The following is an 18,607-nucleotide window of genomic DNA, read 5'->3' on the forward strand; positions in this document are numbered from 1 at the left end:
TCATTTTGGAAACTGATTCTTTCTCAACATGCACAAATGGGAGGAAAGAAAACACACTTTGCCAAAACTAAGTTATGGACTTCAGCAAGGTTCAGAAAAGCTGTGGTAAAAATTTTGTGATGATGTGTCCACTTAGTTGGCCATTCAGTGAAATCTGTACATAACCATTTCTTTATGTTAGAAACCCAGGCTGTAGTTCTAATACAGTTTAAATTGGTACCCCATGACATATTTTATTTATTCAAACCTTTCTGGACATTGGTTCGAAAATGAACCTTTAAGGCTGAAAGTGGTCGTTCCCCAGAGGTTTGGCTCAAAAACATGGCCAACATTTTGTTTTTCATAGCAGGCCACTCTAAGCAGTGAGAAAACGTCTAGATTTGTAAAAAACTGACTCGAGGTTCTTATAATCTTAGACTGCAGCCTCATATGTTCCATTGTTTCCGTTATTTAGTAGTTTGTCCAGTGCAAAAGTCATTTGAAAAGTTGTTGCACTATTTTATTACTTTTTATATAATCTCTGGTTTACTGTTTTGAAACATCTCAGCATTTTTAATACAAAGGGACATGTTCAAATATGACATTAAAACTTTTGTGAGTGAGTTTATGGAGTTAAGACTTTGTATGGTAAAGACTGCTTACAAGGGAATTATGACAAGAAAGTATTAAAGTATAAAAACAGAATTTTATTTTTTTCTGAGAGAAATTTGAAGGTTAAACAAGCTATATACATGTTGGGATATTCTTTTAATTTGTGCTCATGCATAGATTCTAGACAGAATTACAAAGGTCTGTGACCCGTTTCTAATAGCAAACTCTCTAGCAGCAGTTTTCCACTGTCGTCAATGTAGGGTTGATACAGCCAAGATGACAGGTAGACCATTGAAAGATCGGCATTAGAAGTGTGGGCCAGTTCCTGAAGTATGGTCTTCTTCAGTGCCAACTCCTGCTTGTATGATTCGTAAAGCTTAGAAGATACTTCAGCTGCCGTGAAGAGGACAAAGAAACAACAGGTCAATAACATGGGATTTAAGCGATAATTACATTTTTAAAATGTACGTGTATTTCAGCTACCGATCTGCAAATAATCTACGATTATATGATGGTTGTCTTAAGGGGTCACATTTGCAGGGTAATATTTCTTCATTCTAGAACCAAACAAATTCTACTAAAGGGTCACATTTGCAGGGTAATATTTCTTCATATTCATTTTAGAACCAAACAAATTCTACTAAAGGGTCACATTTGCAGGGTAATATTTCTTCATATTCATTTTAGAACCAAACAAATTCTACTAAAGGGTCACATTTGCAGGGTAATATTTCTTCATATTCATTTTAGAACCAAACAAATTCTACTAAAGTAAACTGGACATACCGATCAAATTAACATTAATAGAAAGTGGGATAACTTGGTATATGATTATGAGCCTTTCTTTCTCATACCAAACTGATCCGTGGGCCACGTGTGAAACAGTGGTTCTGCTCTTCCTTTCTCTCCATACTGGAATGCTTCTAGCTCACAGATCCCACGCTCGTCACTGACCATTTTCTCCATCTTTGACAGTATGTTTGCCTTTGGTGAAACAATTTGGACTACATAAAAATGTTACAAAAACACAATACTGGTAATGCTCCTTCTCCAAAACTGTACCATTTTATCCACAACATCTTGTAACTTCACACATTCTTCCTCAAGCTCTTGGTTGCTCTGTTTAAGATTCTTTGAAGGGTCTCCAGCTGCCAAACTGCCTCCTTCCATCACCATATCAGACTCCATATTTGATCTGGGAACAGAGAAAACAGGCTACATGTGTAAAAGGCAAAAACAAACGCATTTATATAAAATATCTTATTATATTTTAATTTATATTATTTCTTTTTAATATTTAGTATTTATTGCTCAATTGGCATATTAAACTTACCTTTTGTTCAGTCCCAAATTAACAATTTTAGTCGCAATCGTGGATCCCTCGTCATTTAATCGCTCCCATTTCAGGATGAGATTATGCCAATCGGCAGCGTTGTCCTTTAATTTCCTGGCACTTCCGGTCAAATTGCCTTTTTTTCCTGGGGTCGTGGACTCCGACATTATGCATTTATTATTATTAATATGTCCAATGCATAAACAGCTGCTGAATTACGTTGTGCTTTTCATCATAACGCAACTTATTAACTGAGCAAATTAACTATTTGCAAATGTGTCTCCTCTGTATAGTTGTCGTTTAATTCCTTAATACAATCAAAGTATTTTAATTCGTAAAAATCAAAAACATCGCAGAAACTCACGTGTTTCTTCTTTTCTCTACTTCTACCGTTTAATGCTATGACAATTGCAGAGTGCGTTAGTGCCACCTACTGGATTCTGGAACAGAGACCTCCATGTCTGAGTGTCCCGAGTTCCCTAATGCAGCCTTATATTATATAAAAAAAAAAATGTATTTGGTGAACTCTTGGTTTGTAATTGTACCCCAGATCTCAGATCCATAGAGCGGGTTCTAGAACCAATTTAATTATTTTTAGCCACATTTTGATTGGAACATCAATGTAAAAAGCTCTGTGCTTTGTCCCTCAGGTCATTTAACAGCCTTGGTGAAGTTCCCTGTGTTGAATTATACCAAGGTATGTGTAGTTTTGAGTGTTCAAGAGACATGTTTTCTATTAAAATAGTGTAAAAAAACCATGCATGTAACTCATGTATACCAAATATGTTTTCAGCATATTGTGCACCATATTTATTTTTCAAATGTTGCAGTAATAATCTGTATGGTTGAAAATGTATAATATTAATATATTGCCCTTGTGACAACTAGTATGAACACAACTCATTTGGGTTTTGCCAAATAATTCAAATATATTCCAAAATTTTTTAGAAGTATTTGATTATCTATATTATAGATTTGAATTTCCCTATTCCTGAAAATTTGCCCACAGGCCATTACATGATTATTTTATTCACATAAAGCGGCTTGAAGGCAGTAGTTGTATTTCCTCTCACAGGCCCACAAAGGGCAGCAGACATCGCCTTCATCATAACAATTAATGTGCATTCCCCTACCAGCCTACATTTTGGAACTGTTAAAATAATAATACTAAATAAACAGATAATTAACGTGGGAGCCATTTGTGTAAAAGGCTGTTTATATGTGTGTTTAAATCAAAATTTTGCTCAAAATATAAATTGTAATAAATTTAATTTGTGTTAAATTAGTATTTAAAATCAAATTCACTAGTAACTTCCGAAGCTCACTGCAAATAGAGCCATTTTAAATGTGACAGAAAGAAATAAAACACAAGATTAGTAGTACCAATGAAATTATACCATTTTCTTCTTTTTATTGTAAACATTTTGAACTGAAGATTCACAATTTTATAAACACAGATGATGGTATATAATCAAGTGCATTTGACACTATATGCCAAGTAATGTTTCTCTTATGTGTGGCTGCATGTTGCATATGGCCGTGAAGTGGGTCAGTCAGTTTTTGTGGTGTGCTGATCACTGGCGTGTGTGTACAGTTGATTATTCTTGTAGCTTGTTGTCCCCCTGTCCTCTTGGAACTGTGGAAGGCAGTAAAGATCATACAAACGGTGTGCTAAATCATCGGCCTCCGCCACCCCTTCGCAGCTCATCTGCCAGCTCTGGGGAATGGAGTCGATGCCATAATGTGCCCCTGCAATTGCCCCTGCCATGCAAGCAATGGTGTCAGTGTCGCCACCCAGAGCCAAGCTGTAGGCTATTGTCCTCTCCAGTCCTCCGAACTGCTCTGGCAGCCCATCACGGGGCTCCAAACAATGCAGCACGCAGAAGATAGCGGTGGGCACTGACTGTAAGGCAGCGATGCCATTTCCTAATGCAAAAAAAGAGCGTCAACTAAAAGAAAAACGCAGCAGAATGGCATTATAAAAATGATCAAATCAATACTAACCCAATTCAGATATGACCTCCTCAATGCTCACACTATTTCTGTCCATAAGTTCTTTCACCCTGTGCAAACGTGAGCAATATGGGAAGTCTGATAAATTGAGTCTGTGGAATAAAACATAGTGGGTCAGAAGAACCATAGAGAACTCTTCTTAAAGTCAGCATGAAATGGAAGTTGCGATAGTCTTTTTTTAAATCATTTTTATTAATGTTTTTTAACATTAATTTCTTTTTAATTATGTTTTAGTTTCAAGTTAAACTTATTTCAGTTTATTGCCCAGACAACATTTCAAATTTTCATTCAAGTCAAGTTTTTCATCAAATACATTTGATTTCAGGCTTTATTCAAATCACGAAAACTTTTAGCGATTTTAATAGATAACAATGACAACATTGCATGAACAAAAACAGTTTAAAGTTCAAAATATCTTTTTTGTGTTCCACAGGTTTAGAACGACATGAGGGTGAGTAAATAATAGAATCTGCATTTTTTTGGTGAACTATCCCTTTAAGAAACAAACAACTGAAGTTCATTCTTTTGATGGGCTCACTTACGCTTTAGCATCAAGCTGGGCTGTTTCATCTTTTTCCATATCTTCCATTTCTGAGATCAGTTTGTTGATGAATTCTTTGGGCAGAGCCAAAGCACCTTGGAGAGACAGATGGACAGCAAGGGCCTGCAACATCGCCCCGTTGTAGCCCAAAGAGCATGAGTGTGTTAACATAGCGCCAAGCCGTGAGTACTGCCAAAAGCAAATGCAAGGACAGAATGTTAGCCTGAGACAGTCTAAATTAGTGAAGTATTTAAACAAGCGGTTCTTAACCTTTCTGACTCGAAGGCCGCCAACTGTTCAGCACAATATTAGAATATTCATAGAAAAAATTCTTGATTAGATGTGTTTTTAGCATTCTAATATATATATATATATATAGTCTAAAACTATTGTTGGTTGCAATTCATTCTTTTATGGCTACTTAGTCCAAAATGCTAAAAGCTGAAGTCTACCAGTTTAGAATCAACAGTAGGATGACTTTTCACCTTGCGGACATCATTGCGACTTCTAAAGGCAAGGGCGAAAGGTGCTGCTCTCATGGCACCTCCATTCCCGAAAGAACCGCGGCCGCCAAACTGAGCCTGTGCCGGCTGGAAGACATCCTTCAGATGGGGCGATGCAAGCTTCCGCAGAACCTGTATGACACCTGAGCCGTAACCTCGATCCGGAGCAAGGTTATACTCCTTTGCAAATCTGGAATCAAGTAAGATGATCAGGGAAAAGCAAATACTTGCTTAAAAGGACTCTTTTAGCCATTTCCAGCAGTAATGTACCTTCGAGCCATGTCTCGTTCATCAAACGCCATCCTGGTGAGGAGTGAATCTGCAACGCATCGCATCATGGCCGTATCATCACTGTACTGAAGAATTCCTGGACAAAATGTAGATGAGATGTTGTCTAAAATGAACTAAGAAACACTGAATTCATAGTCAAAAATGTTTTATAAAAAGTAAAATTGTGAAGTCACTTGTCTTTGGACCGAAAATATTTGGTAGAAATGGTACAAAACTTGGTGACTTTTTTGGCAATTGCTATATGAACACACACAATCAAATGTTATGTATAGAAATGGCTAAATGGTCTTGTATCACACTTTTGATAAAAAATTACCACCATAGGAAATTAATAGGAAGTATGAAAATACAGAGCAATTTTTGGGGTACGTAAATATGTGCCGCGCGTTCCTCTCACTAATAAAATAAACATGCAACAAAATTGAGAAAACAGCAAGCATTTTAATAAAGCATAAGAAAAGCATCTGATCATAGCAACGTTGCACGAGCTCTGCAATTCGGCACTGTAGTAAAGTCACGTCGTTTATTTATATATGACTTTATAAAAAAGATTGCTTAAAATCAAGCAGCTTTACCGTATTAAATATGAAAAACTGTGCCAGTGTCTCATTTAATTAGAAGTACAACTGAATTTTCTACTATAAAGCAGCTCTCCAGTGTGTTCATGTTTTCACTCTTAAGGTCTAAAAAAATATATATCCAAAAATGTGAAACATTAAAAGTATGCCTGAAAATACTCTAAGCAACTTGGGAATACATCGCCTTACATTCAGGAGTTGAACAATGAAACTGAAACACCTGGTTTTAGACCACAATCATTTATTAGTATGGTGTAGTAGGACCTCCTTTTGCGGCCAATACAGCATCAGTTTGCCTTGGGAATGACAGATACAAGCCCTGCAAAGTGGCCAGAGGTATTTTCGATCCAGCCCATGCTTCACTCTGGGCATGCAACAGTCCAACGGTTAAGCCTCTTCGGGGCTTCTCCACACCGTAACTCTCCCGAATGTGGAAAAGACAGTGAAGATGGACTCATCAGAGAATACATGTTTCACATTGTCCACAACCATTAAAACAGACGTTTGGCATTGGCACAAGTAACCACGAGTAACAAGGTTTGGCTATAGCAGCCTGACTGAATATTGATGAACAGTTTTTGATGGAAACAGGAGAGTCGAGGTGCACATTTAATTCTGCAGTGAGTTGGGCAACTGTGGTTTTTTTTTTGGTTACAATCCAGGAAACCCTGGATGCCATAGCTCTCGATACACCACAAAGACTTGCTGTTCTGGTGAGCCAGCAAGACATGCACCAACAATCTGTCCTCTTTTAAACTCCGACACGTCTCTCATTATGTTGTGTGGATTGCAATATTTTATGTACTATTACTCTGCTCCCACTGGTGGAATGTAAAATCAGTGAAAACTGGCCACTAGGCCACACATGTATAGGCGTGAAACCTCCAACACTATATTGGCCAGTGTTTCAGTTTCATTGTCCAACCACTGGATGTGTGTGTATACATGATGGATACTGGATATGTATATGACTATACATACAAATACATTTACCTCTATTTTTAACTTAAACCATGTATTCATTTAAAATAATGTTTTTTTTGTCTAATATTTGTATTATTTTGTATTGAAATAAATCGTGCATCAGGTGAATAGGCCTATTACCTAGTACCATGAAATTCCCTACAAATAAAATGTAATGCTTTCGGTCTTTTTTGACCACTAATGAGGAATACTAGAGAGGGTTAACAAAGACTTCAGGATATGCCAAGGGTTATACATCACATATTAGCCTAGTACGTGATATGGCCTTCTGATATGGTCATACTGTCGTAATCATAGAGTTAGAGATTAAATATCAAGACTCAAGTAAATATTCTTTTAATATATACAATGTAAATATGGAATGCTCACCGTCGCCTCGTGTTTCATCCTCCAAAGCGCTGAGATGCTGAAGGACTCGATCCAAAGGCACATCCACGGCGCCTTCAAACTCACCGCCTATACAGTCACCCAACACCGAACCGACCAGAGCTCCGCGGAACCGGGACAACATCACCGGCGCTGCTATACGCGCCGCAGCAGACATTTCTCCTACTGTATCTTAGTGTTAACGCAAACTGCACGTGATAAACAGATTCAGACGACCCTAGTGTGAATCTAGAACAGTGACATCTGGGGTTTGTTATGCTGGACTGTTGTTGTCATTGTGTGACCCGCTTCTTACCGCACCATGTCAAATATAACAGCATCACGATTCATTAATTAAACTATTCGCGAATATAATATTTTCGATTAACTTACTAAAATGGATATACCTAACTTTGCAGAAAGGGTTGTGTCTATTTTATTTAATGCCTTTATTTCGTTATTTAATTACAGAACCAATACGGACCTATGCAAACAGCAATGGATGGTGCGCAGCTGCTGAAGTCATATACGTTTCGATGTCTGCTGATTCGACCAATTCTAAATTCTGAAAATATTTAAATCATGGATATAAGACCGTTATATGCAAGTCATATATATGTATCCGTTTGTAGTTTATTTATAAATGATTTAAACTTCTAATAAAAGTGCACAACTGTACTTCTTTGTGTGTATTTGTGAATCTGCTGACCTGAGAATGTATCACGACGAAGGAAGTTGCATTGCGCATCGCGCTCTATTTTCTATGATCTGTATGTCATATGCTTATTATTCAGGTTAGCGATGAATCCTGTGCCAAATGTATGCATATGTTGACGATATCTGCTCTTCTTTGACGCTTGCGTAGCTGCTAGTGTTCAAGTGAGAAGTTACAAAGAGGCGGTATTTTGAAACAACACACACAGACGATTTATTTGCCAATATCAGGCAGATCGAGGACATCACATTCAAGAACGACAGGTAAAATACGGAACGATATGAAAATCATAAGTCACGCAGCAATAGTACCAGCATCTATATTAATATAAAAGTTAAAACATAGCAACTTAGAGCAACAAGCTATCTATCTAGTTTTACTTTAGAAAGTAAATTACTGGGCGTTCATTGTTTTAAGAGTCTTTGAACATGTTTTACGAGGGTTCATTTAATGTCTTCAATGTCCATCCGTGGACCACGGAGCACCTAAAGGTAGTTACCTTTTGAAAATTAAAGTCTCCATGAAATCGAAGTGGATAATTCTTATTTTTAATGGAATATTGCATTATTTATTATAAATGGTTTATTCGTGCACATCATTATTTAAATTGAAAAAATCATGTGTCCTCATAATCGTAAAAAAAAAAAAAAAACCCTCTTCTGACAGTCTCTCTTTGATGACGTGTTTAATGGCGCGAGGGCGGGACAACCTGTCACTCACATGAGATCACAGCAGTAGCAAAAGACGATACAATCAATTCCAGCCCTGGCTCTATGTATGTTGTATTGTTTTGTTGGTTGAAGCAATAAAAATAAAAATAAACAATCAATTGCAGATGTCAAGTCCCGCCTTACATGTTATCTGCATACTTGGATACGCATCACACTAAGGGGAGACTTCCGTTTCATGCTGACTTTAAATTTCTTGGGGGAAAGCAATACGTTTGCGAGATAATGTAAAATGTTTGCAAGTAAACACAAAGGTTTTGCGGGTGAAAGCGAAAACTTTGAAATATAATTTTTCCTACCATCTGATATTCTTTCCCATAACAAGAATGTTCATAGGGCCTATAACAAAAAGATGCAATCTGTTAGTTTTGATAAAAGACAATCCCTGGGACATGAAAATGTCCATATCTGAAAAACCACCATCATTTATTAGGCTGTTTTGTTTGTTTTATTGCCATCAGGTCTGGAATCACGTATGTTATGAATCCCTGGGACCCCATTACTTACACAGTGACACCTGCTGCTAATATTTTAGCCATATGTGTAACATCAGGCACCATGACACAGGTAAACCAAGAGAATATATATATTTTTTTCATTGATTATAAACAGTTCTGGTGGTTAATGTAATGCATTTGTGTTATGAATCTTATAGGAGGAGCTTGATGCTCTCCCACGGGATTCAGAAGTATTTTCCTCGCATTTACTTGAAGCTGAGCAGCTCAGCAGAATTAGACATGATCTTGATCAGGTTGGAAACAAACTAGAGCTATGAATTTTTTTTTTGCCACTTCTCTGATTTACAAACCTTAAACAACTTAAAATGATTTTCTATTTTTTCATCATGTTGTTTTAGACTAGTTTAGATTTAGAACTGCTGAAGCTGGAAAGAGACGGTGCAGACGTCACTCACAGTCATTACCTCAGTAAGTGTTGGAAACGGAATTGTGCGCATAAATTCACATTTCAACACGGAATTACACATACTCTAACTCTTTATAAAAATTTTACTAATAAGTGTGTTTCTTCGTAAGGTCAAAGGTTTGCTTCCTTGCAACAGTTCACTTCCCATCTTCAGGAAGTGTTGCGAGAACAGACAATCCTGCGAGAGAGACTCACAAAGCCACTGTGTCAGCAGAACCTGCCCATTCAGGCTGATCTTCACAGGTCAGAGGCTTTTAATGTGCCACTCAAACAAAATAGAATTTAAATTGTTCTTTTGTATTGAAATAATTACTTACAGTATTGATTATTGTTTAATGTAACATACATCTGTGTGCAGATATGTGGTAGAGCTCATGGGGATGGTGGTGGAGTTTATTCAGAACCTGGAAATGAAAATTGAGATTGTTCGAGCAATTCCAAACACTGATAGTTATCTGAGTAATCTGGTAAGTCTATACACACACACACACACACACTCTCAGTATGTATATGTTTTTTTGATGAATCAATCATGGTGGTCATTTGAACTAAAAATATACAGATCTATGGTGGTTAAAGGTTCATATAAATATGTGTTATGCTTTGAAACCACTGTCTATGTGATGTTCTTTACCTTTTTTCTCGCAAACATGTCATGTTTATAATGTAAATCCATATTATAACTGTTCTCCCCTTCAGAACAATGGCAGAACTCAACTGCTGGCTCAGGTCACTGAGGTTGAGAACCTGTACAAGCAAGTTCTTAAGCGACGAGGACATTCACAGACCAACCTTAAAGACATGTCTAGTTGATAAAGAATTTCAGAATAAAAATCACCTACTGTTTGTTCAGGATACCAGTGGACAGTAAAATGATAAAAATAACTTGACTAGATTTAGTATACATTTTTACATTTGCATTTTCTGTTGACTTCATACATCTAAATATAAGCTTTCATATTTTGTTTAATGTTGTTTCTATTCTGTGTACCTAGTGGTTGCTGACAAGGAACTTTGATACATTAGAGAAAACTGATTTATGGATTATATTCTTTAGCAGTATATATACATTTTCAGGCATGTGTGTAATTTTTTGTGAGTTTTTCTTTTGTAATAATTATAGCAAATAAATGTTTCACATTTTTAACCAAAACCGAAGGGTTTCAGTGCTGGGAACCAGCATCATGTATTATATTGTTTGTGTACTACATATAGTCTACTTTTACTGGTATCTCAATATACTATCAGTGTAAAATCAGTGACCTGTGGGATACCTGATACATCAAAGCATTTCTGGACATTTGTAGCCTGTTTGCTTGAACGTCAGTGACTGCAGTGAATGATGTTTAGGTGGAACAACTCAAAAAGTTTGATATAGTGTTCAGGCATTTGAATATTTTATATAGTCGGACAAATGAAACCATAAATTCAGCACAATAATTTCTGCTGTTGCTGCTTTCCCATCTCTTCTAATAAGAGTACTTTCTGTGTAATGATGTGTTTTGTACACAACAGCTCCATCTATAGAAAAACAGAAAAAGAGCAACAGGCAATTAGTGTGATGCTGAGATATCTATTTCTAGAGCAGTGATTCTCAACCAGCAAACTTACAAGGGGGGCATATTTTATGACTTGCATTTAAAAACTGTTTACACCTGTTGCATTCCCAGGTCCGTTTGGACCCTGTGGAACGTAAGTTTATAATGCAGTCATAACTTAATATTTTTCAACTAAAACCATATTGTATCTGATCAGTAATTTGCCATTGAGTGAATGCACACTTTTTTTTTTTAAGTTTTGAATGTTAGCATGTTTTTACCACGCTATTACTTAATTTACCCCTTTTTTATTATTTAAAAAATAATAATTAAAATGTTTTTATTGTATGATGCAAGAAAAATATATTTTCTATCAATATTTATGAGAAATTCTATTCTGAATATATCATTATATGAAATTTAAAGAACATAATATGAAAATTACCTGTGTAAATGGATTTAATTAAGTTCTTTTGAATCTAGCTGAAAACAGTCTAAATTTATGAAAACTAAACATTCTTTTTCTAACAAAACAACATCAGTATTACTCTGAAATTCTTTTCAAACTAAATATATTAATTTTACTTGCATAAACTTTTACTTTCAGATGATAAACAGCCTGAATCTCCTTTTAATGCTGCAATGGTTCATCAATAGGTGGCAGGAGAGTGAAATGTGGATATTAGACAGTTTTTTTTCAAATTTAGACTATTTTGTCTGAACTTTTGGGCCTGGTTTCACAGACAGAGTTTAGATTAAGCCTTAGTTCAATTAGGGCATTTAAGATATTTAAGATATGTCAGGGCAAGCTACTTTCAGTTAAAACAGCTCAAACATGCATTTTAGTCTGGGACTAGGCGTAAGCCTTGTCTCTGAAACCGGGGGTTGATCTACAAACAGACATAAATTCAGTTTGTCTTTATTTCAATTTCAAGTTAGTGTACTAACCTGGAGCTTTATCTCATGAATCTTGCTTTCATCTCCTCGCAGGCTGTACCCATGCTTTTTCAGAAGACCTTGAATGTGTCTTAGTGAGAAAAACGATTAAAGTAACATTCAGAAAACAATTTTTACAATCTTACTCACAATAATGCCAGTGGCCTATAAGCACACACCTCTGCACCTCAGCGTTGGGTTCCAGTGCATAACGCTCTTGTAGGAAATGCTGTAACTCGGGGCCCTTTGCGTCTAAAGTGCTCAGGGCCTCACAGGCAGCAATGCGCACACTGGGCTCTTCCTCATGGTGTACAGCCCACATCAGCAACTCCTGGACAGCTGGGTTCATCCAACCTATTTTCTTTAAAGCTTCATTTATATAATAATATTTCTTTAGTGTACTCATAAAAATAGTAACATAGAATGGCTGCATTCATTTTCAAGCTCACCATTAATTGCTTCCACTTTCACCTCCCATGTTGGCTCATTCTGCATCAGGTTAATAAGCTGATCAACGACCTGTGAACATGTTTTATGCGGTCATTCGAGTGAACTGTCCACATGCTATCATAGATCTATTGTGCGTTTGCACAGCTGCTTCATTTCCTCACCGACTGGTCTTCCATCATTAGAGAGGCTGCAGTCAAGCAAGCTTGTTTGCGCACAGTCACATAGTCATCATTAAAGCACCGCAGGAAAGTGGGCAGTAGCTTGGGTGTCATTATTTTGAGTTGACCAATTAAGATCAGCGCTTCCAGACGCCAAGCGGTTGGACCCTCCTCCAGCTTCGTGCTGTGGAGAAATTGTTTGTCTATTAAGAATAAACTGAATATAAATGCTCTGATGTGTCTGTTGGGTAGAGATAGTAACCTCAGCTCACTGTGCATTTCTCTGGCCACGTTCAGTTTACTTAGAGCCAGTGCTGCAGCATGACGAACAGCACAGCTCCAGTCGTTCCACATCATGTGTATCAGTTTGTTGCAAAGATCCTGCATGAAAAGCATTTCTAGTATGTTCAGCAATCATTATAGAGATATTAGATATGTAGAAATAGGTGTCTGAAATGTCCTAAAGAATTACATTATGATACCTTGTTGATTTGACTTCTGAGCTGTGCAATGCTAGTACAGGCCTGAACTCGTGTTCTCCAGTTAGCGCTGTTTAACTCTTCTGCTAGAAGAGAGCGCACTAGTGTCTGGATGGGAAATACCATGCAAAATATAGGGGGTCAGAAATATCAGTTTGAAAGAAAGAAATATTTATTGAGCAAGGATGTATTAAATTGATCAAAAGTAACAGTAAAGACATTCATGATGTTACAAAAGATTTCTGTTTCAATAAAATGCTGTTCTTTTGAACTTTCTATTTATCAAAGAATCCTAAAAAATGTTTTTATCATGGTTTCCACAAAAATTTTAAGCAGCTGTATTCAGCATTGATAATAAGAAATGTTTCTTGAGCACCAAATCAGCATATTGTAATTATTTCTTTAAGTATTATTTGACACTGAAGAATGGTGGCTGAATAAATTAATTACATTTTAATATATAAAGTTATATATACAGTATATATAGTAATTAAAAATAGTAATGATATTTCACAATATTAAATGCAGCATAAGAGACTTCTTTCAAAAACATAAAAATCAACCCCAAACTTTTAAACTTACGTTTATGACAAAAATGTGAACAAGATAAAAGTTTACATAGTCTAGTGCATGCATAAATGATATCATCTTTCTTTTATGCAAAAACCAATGCGAGAGTGACTCACAGTCTTGCTGCTGATGTTGGAGAGTAACATGATAGACTGCTCCTGATCTGAAAGAGCGTCTCTGAGGAAGTGCTGTGACAGGAGTCTCTGTATGACAGCTTGACTTGCATCACCGTCGATCGCCAAGCACTGCGCCGCCACCCAGCTGTCTGCACCCGTGCCAGAGGGGTCTGAGTCATAACATATGATGGTCATTTTGAGTCAACATCTGAGTAGGATAGATTGCTTTACTTGTGACATTAATGTTTGTTTTAGAGTTTATTTTAATTGACATTTTTAGGTTTCAAGCACTGGTCTCCTTTCGACTATGCACCTTGTTTTATCATGCTTCGTAGTATGTCTCTGGCGTGTGTGTTAGGTGTCCTCATGGCATACTGGCACACTGCAGCAGTCATCTGAACTCTCTTCACTGGATCCTCAAGGGCTGAGACAATGAGAGCCTGCAACTCCTGCGGTACCGCCTTCAACTTCCATTTCTTACTATGTTGAGCTGAGCAAAAAGAAATTAGATGGAAAAAATTTGTATTTATTTATTTTCTACTTCATTTAATTATTGCCTTAAAAGGGTTTATATTATATTATAATACAAAACCATGTTGTAAACATCAGTAAGATGTTTAAATATTTTTGAAAGAATTTTCTTATGCGCACAAACGCTGCATTTATTTGTTCAATAATCCAGTAAGATATTTGACTATTTAAAACAACTGTTTTCTGTATACTTGAATATATTTTAAAATGCAATTTGTTCCTGTGATCATGGCAAAGCTAAATTATCAGTAGCCATTACTCATTTTTCAGTGTCACGTGATCCTTCAGAAGGATGTGGTGCTCAAGATTTGCTCTTACTTTTATCAATGTTGAAAACAGTTTAATATTTTTGTGGAAACCATAGAAAGTTCACAAGAACAGCATTTAAAGTATTTGACAGATTGTTTTTTAACAATGTAAAAGTTTTTACTGCCACTTTTGATTCATATTAAAAGTACACATTTCTTTAAAAAATATATATTTTTTGTCTTATTGAGCCCATTTAAAAAAAAAAAGTTTTATATGAATTGAAAGATGTATTTTGAGCGGACAGATTAACCTGCTTTGCCAGGGTGAAGCTCTTCTTGTGGTCCATTAACTGCTCTTGATGCGCAGGTTATGATGGCCTCCAGCCGCACTGTGTAATTAGGGTCACTAAGAGCCCTTTTTAGGCCCTCGATGTTCACACTCTGCAAGGGCAACTCTAGATGAAACAATAATAATTTTCCAAAAGGTGTTTCCATGACAGCAATTGATGCAAAAACAATCAAATGTACGCAGGTATTCAAGGTGCTTTCCTTCATACACCACACACTGTTTCTATTTATATAGCTGTGTACTTCATGGCTAACAAAGCTAAGTGTATTACTTAATCAATTTAATAAGAGAAACATACTGACGTTGCAGGCAATCCTCCACTTGTCAACTGCATAGCGAAGAGTGCAAAGTTTGGCCCCAGATTGTCTGGGCATCTCAGGATCCTGCCCGCTAAAGTCAGGAGGTCTGAGACCCTGCTTGAGGGCATAGTCAATTCTGGTGGAATGATCCACCCATCGCTGTTCTGCTTTTACAGCTCTGCCTGCCAAATGTAACCCTAATATTTAGAGCCACATTTATAAACCTTTTAGCTGTCACAATGACATTTTTAACACTAATAGTGCACTTTAACGGCAAGTAAACAATCACACTCAAGATACATAAGTAAGTCTACCTGAGAAGATCTCCTGTGTAAAGACATTCTCTGTGACATGGCTGCCGGGACGTGGATTCAGAATATCCTGCAGACGAGGGGTCTGTGGGATCTCAATGTGCTTGATGGTCACAGTTGCTGTCGTATTTAAGTGGTTCTGCACATTGATGCTTACTGGAGAGAGCCCATAACCTGGTATCCTGTTAAATAAGGACAGACACCACAAAACATCAACAACAACAATGTGAAATACAAGTGTGTTGGGTCTAAGTGTATGAATTAAAGGGATAATCCACCCCCAAATGAAAATTCTGTCAATATTTACACCCTCATGTAATTCCAAATCTGTATGCATTTATTTCTTCTGTGGAGCACACGCACACACACACGCACACACACGCACACACACACACACACACACACACACACACACACACACACACACACACACACACACACACACACACACACACACACACACACACACACACACACACACACACACACACACACAAAAGATAGGTATTTTGAAGAATGTTGGTAACCAAGCAGTTTTGGTTCCCATTGTCTTACATTGTATGGACAAAAAAACACAATGTAACAGAAGCTGTTGGGTTACCAACATTCTTCAAAATATCTTCTTTTTCGTTCCACAAAAACAGCATGTCATGCAAGTTTGGAACACTACACATGAGGGTGAGTAAATGATGACAGAATTTTCATTTTTGGCTGGACATCCAATTAGAAAACCATTTTGATGAAAGCAGACGATTCTGTGACAGTATTACCTGTGTTGTTTCCTCGGCTGCGACAGATTATTAGTCTTATTTTGTGCCGGAGCCTGTAATGAAATTCTGCCTTCTTCTTGGGTTAAAGTATTAATGTTACAGTTTCTTTTTTTGTTTCCATGCTTCTTTTTTTTCTTTAATGTGGTACATGGTGCTAAGGGGCCTGTGGCATGGAAAAGCCAGCTAAAATCTAATTTTCTGTATGAAATGGCTCCCATCTCATAAATAACTTCTTCAGAGAAAGAAAGGCGCTGGCTTGCGTTATTCAGAAACTGTTTGTAAAGACACTCCTCTCTGCGCTTGCTATGGTGCTCTGGTCTCCAGTTTGCATGCTGTAAATTCATGGTTGTCTGTGAGGCCTTATGGGACATTGTCTAAAAAAAGGAAACAATGATCAAATAGAAATTGATTATTTGATTCTTAAAGCCTGCTGGGTTCATAAAAACAGCCCTTTTAGCTATTAAAAGAAATCTGGAGCCTCCTGTAAAACACTACATATAATCAACCCAATGAATAAATACAAAATAATAAACATAAAAAACATAGCCACTATGGTTACTATGAAAAGCCACCTACCGCCACAATTCACAAATCACGTCTCCACAGGAATCACAGCACAGAGATCACACTTGAAATGTCAGAACATTTATTTTTCAGAGCAGTTTATATCAAATGTTTTGACCAAAAATGAGGATAAAATACTTTTTAATAAAACAAGCAAAGTGCGTCGCTGACAAGGGTAAAGTTACCAGAGCTCTGACACAGCGCTCAAAAGTTGGCATAGCAACGAGACGCGCTTGTTTTGTTGCAGAGCGGCTGCCATGGCTCCTTGACATTAACTACCTAGGGATCATCACACATAAATAGATGCCTCATTAGCAGGTGTTTCTATGGGCCGTTATATGTAAGCCGTCCGACATATTGGAACAGTCACAACTGGTCCGTGAAAATTCGAGAGTCGCATGTATGAATATCTATCTGCAATTGACTTCAGCAGATGATTTGGCTAACACAGTACAACAAGACAAAGGCGTCAACTAACAGGACATTAAACGTTACTATAGTAAAAGTAAAAAACAGTTTTAAAAAAAAGTACCATAGAAATAATGAGTTAATTCATATAAAAGCACAAAGCAACACATTCTTACCTGTAAAAGGTTATCCCTTTGGGAATTTAAATCTTGGCGGTTGATGACACGTTGACCGTTCCAAGATGGCCAATCAAAAGGCGGGGCTGTTCCGGTCTGTTCACAGAAGACGAGTGCGAATTCCAATGTTTTAACAGAGGAAGAGAGCATGGTAAGAGGTAGCTAAACATGTAATATCTGATAACCGTTTGACAGTAAGACTGACAGTAATGTCTTTTGAAAATGTGAATCGAAAATATGATATTTACATGATTCATATCTGAAAGTGATGAGACAAGAAACATTTTGCGTTTTCGACATTACATAGGCTACAAATAATAATAATAATAATACCCCAAAAATTAAGTTGACCTAAGGAGAGTGGCCCCAAAATGCATCTCTTTTACAAGATTTGTTGTGAGTGATTCTTGCACATCAGTTCAGTAGCTGCAGTGCTTTCTGGGCATACAAGAAAAGTGAGCGAGTTTTTGCCTGTTTCTGGTTTACAGCTGTTTTGACTTTAGCAAGCGAGTTATGGGCCAAGAACAGACCATATAATTCCATGCAGCATCTGGGATGAATATAGGATGAATCCTGACAGGCGGAGGATTCCATCACAATAGTTTCAACAGAGACAATGCTGACTACACAACAGAGGAAACAAAAGCAATCATGACCACAACATGAAAAGAATGAACAAATCGATGAATAAAAGACATTCCAGGAAACATTTTGTAGCATGTTTTAGCACTGGCGCAATTTTATTCTGCACTATTTTTTTAACAGTCACTGCCATTTCAACAGCATTTCTTGTCTTTCTCACAACCATACTTCAAACATACAGGTCAGGCCATAACATTCACTTTAAAGGGGAATTGCTAGATATGATGAGTCTCTCTCATTAAGCTCATTTTATGAGCCGATGTATTTTGAATGTGATGTCTTCTGTCACAGAGACATACACATTGATATACCAAGGTGTGAAGGAACATATTGCTGTTTCTGGGAACTTCTTCAGAGGGACAGTTTCCAACAAGCTGCATACATAGATCACCTGCTTCTTTGAAACAATGTGAGCAAATTGCCATGCAACCTTAGCTTATATAAACCGAACATCACAGACAATTATTTGATGCCAACATTCATTCAATGGATCAG

General features: G+C 37.0%; 4 protein-coding genes across 4 annotated transcripts; 1 reads left to right on the forward strand and 3 right to left on the reverse strand.

The window, feature by feature from the left end:
- Window positions 1–743: 743 nt before the first annotated feature.
- On the reverse strand, window positions 744–2,297 carry cinp (cyclin dependent kinase 2 interacting protein). The gene is made up of 4 exons (XM_056266349.1): window positions 1,925–2,297; window positions 1,654–1,786; window positions 1,446–1,575; window positions 744–984 (listed from the first exon to the last, which is right to left on the reverse strand). Exons 1-4 carry the CDS (start codon window positions 2,089–2,091, stop codon window positions 782–784), a joined length of 633 nt encoding a protein of 210 aa, XP_056122324.1. The 5' UTR covers window positions 2,092–2,297; the 3' UTR covers window positions 744–781.
- A 1,013-nt stretch (window positions 2,298–3,310) lies between these two features.
- Window positions 3,311–7,607, reverse strand: adprs (ADP-ribosylserine hydrolase). The gene is made up of 6 exons (XM_056266374.1): window positions 7,204–7,607; window positions 5,252–5,348; window positions 4,964–5,171; window positions 4,480–4,667; window positions 3,929–4,029; window positions 3,311–3,850 (listed from the first exon to the last, which is right to left on the reverse strand). Exons 1-6 carry the CDS (start codon window positions 7,376–7,378, stop codon window positions 3,474–3,476), a joined length of 1,146 nt encoding a protein of 381 aa, XP_056122349.1. The 5' UTR covers window positions 7,379–7,607; the 3' UTR covers window positions 3,311–3,473.
- A 341-nt stretch (window positions 7,608–7,948) lies between these two features.
- Window positions 7,949–10,380, forward strand: haus2 (HAUS augmin like complex subunit 2). The gene is made up of 7 exons (XM_056266356.1): window positions 7,949–8,178; window positions 9,105–9,210; window positions 9,299–9,394; window positions 9,500–9,569; window positions 9,678–9,810; window positions 9,926–10,034; window positions 10,267–10,380. The coding sequence occupies exons 2-7, from the start codon at window positions 9,124–9,126 to the stop codon at window positions 10,378–10,380; spliced, it is 609 nt and encodes a 202-aa protein (XP_056122331.1). The 5' UTR covers window positions 7,949–8,178; window positions 9,105–9,123.
- Window positions 10,381–10,942: 562 nt separating this feature from the next.
- On the reverse strand, window positions 10,943–17,051 carry heatr4 (HEAT repeat containing 4). The gene is made up of 12 exons (XM_056266395.1): window positions 16,899–17,051; window positions 16,323–16,696; window positions 15,556–15,734; window positions 14,128–14,304; window positions 13,815–13,984; window positions 13,132–13,236; window positions 12,912–13,030; window positions 12,653–12,833; window positions 12,491–12,560; window positions 12,221–12,410; window positions 12,054–12,132; window positions 10,943–11,088 (listed from the first exon to the last, which is right to left on the reverse strand). Exons 2-12 carry the CDS (start codon window positions 16,691–16,693, stop codon window positions 10,996–10,998), a joined length of 1,734 nt encoding a protein of 577 aa, XP_056122370.1. The 5' UTR covers window positions 16,694–16,696; window positions 16,899–17,051; the 3' UTR covers window positions 10,943–10,995.
- Between the last annotated feature and the right edge of the window lie 1,556 nt (window positions 17,052–18,607).

Source organism: Rhinichthys klamathensis, unplaced genomic scaffold, assembly GCF_029890125.1.
Source record: "Rhinichthys klamathensis goyatoka isolate OS25496 unplaced genomic scaffold, OSU_Roscu_1.1 h1tg000247l_1, whole genome shotgun sequence".
Classification (NCBI taxonomy): domain Eukaryota; kingdom Metazoa; phylum Chordata; class Actinopteri; order Cypriniformes; family Leuciscidae; genus Rhinichthys; species Rhinichthys klamathensis.

Excerpts from the sequence above, each read along its gene's own strand:
- haus2 (XM_056266356.1), top strand. The coding sequence starts at position 9,124 with ATGAATCCCTGGGACCCCATTACTTACACAGTGACACCTGCTGCTAAT. Across the intron at positions 9,211-9,298 it reads CATCAGGCACCATGACACAG|GAGGAGCTTGATGCTCTCCC; the intron begins GTAAACCAAGAG and ends TGAATCTTATAG. Across the intron at positions 10,035-10,266 it reads ATAGTTATCTGAGTAATCTG|AACAATGGCAGAACTCAACT; the intron begins GTAAGTCTATAC and ends TCTCCCCTTCAG.
- cinp (XM_056266349.1), bottom strand. The coding sequence starts at position 2,091 with ATGTCGGAGTCCACGACCCCAGGAAAAAAAGGCAATTTGACCGGAAGT. Across the intron at positions 1,787-1,924 it reads AATTTGGGACTGAACAAAAG|ATCAAATATGGAGTCTGATA; the intron begins GTAAGTTTAATA and ends CTCTGTTCCCAG. Across the intron at positions 1,576-1,653 it reads AAGATGTTGTGGATAAAATG|GCAAACATACTGTCAAAGAT; the intron begins GTACAGTTTTGG and ends GTTTCACCAAAG.
- heatr4 (XM_056266395.1), bottom strand. The coding sequence starts at position 16,693 with ATGTCCCATAAGGCCTCACAGACAACCATGAATTTACAGCATGCAAAC. Across the intron at positions 13,985-14,127 it reads ACGAAGCATGATAAAACAAG|ACCCCTCTGGCACGGGTGCA; the intron begins GTGCATAGTCGA and ends GTTATGACTCAG. Across the intron at positions 11,089-12,053 it reads TTCATGAGATAAAGCTCCAG|ATGGAGCTGTTGTGTACAAA; the intron begins GTTAGTACACTA and ends GTTTTTCTATAG.
- adprs (XM_056266374.1), bottom strand. The coding sequence starts at position 7,378 with ATGTCTGCTGCGGCGCGTATAGCAGCGCCGGTGATGTTGTCCCGGTTC. Across the intron at positions 4,030-4,479 it reads GCCCAGCTTGATGCTAAAGC|ACTCAATTTATCAGACTTCC; the intron begins GTAAGTGAGCCC and ends TTTATTCCACAG. Across the intron at positions 3,851-3,928 it reads GGAGGTCATATCTGAATTGG|GAAATGGCATCGCTGCCTTA; the intron begins GTTAGTATTGAT and ends TTTTTGCATTAG.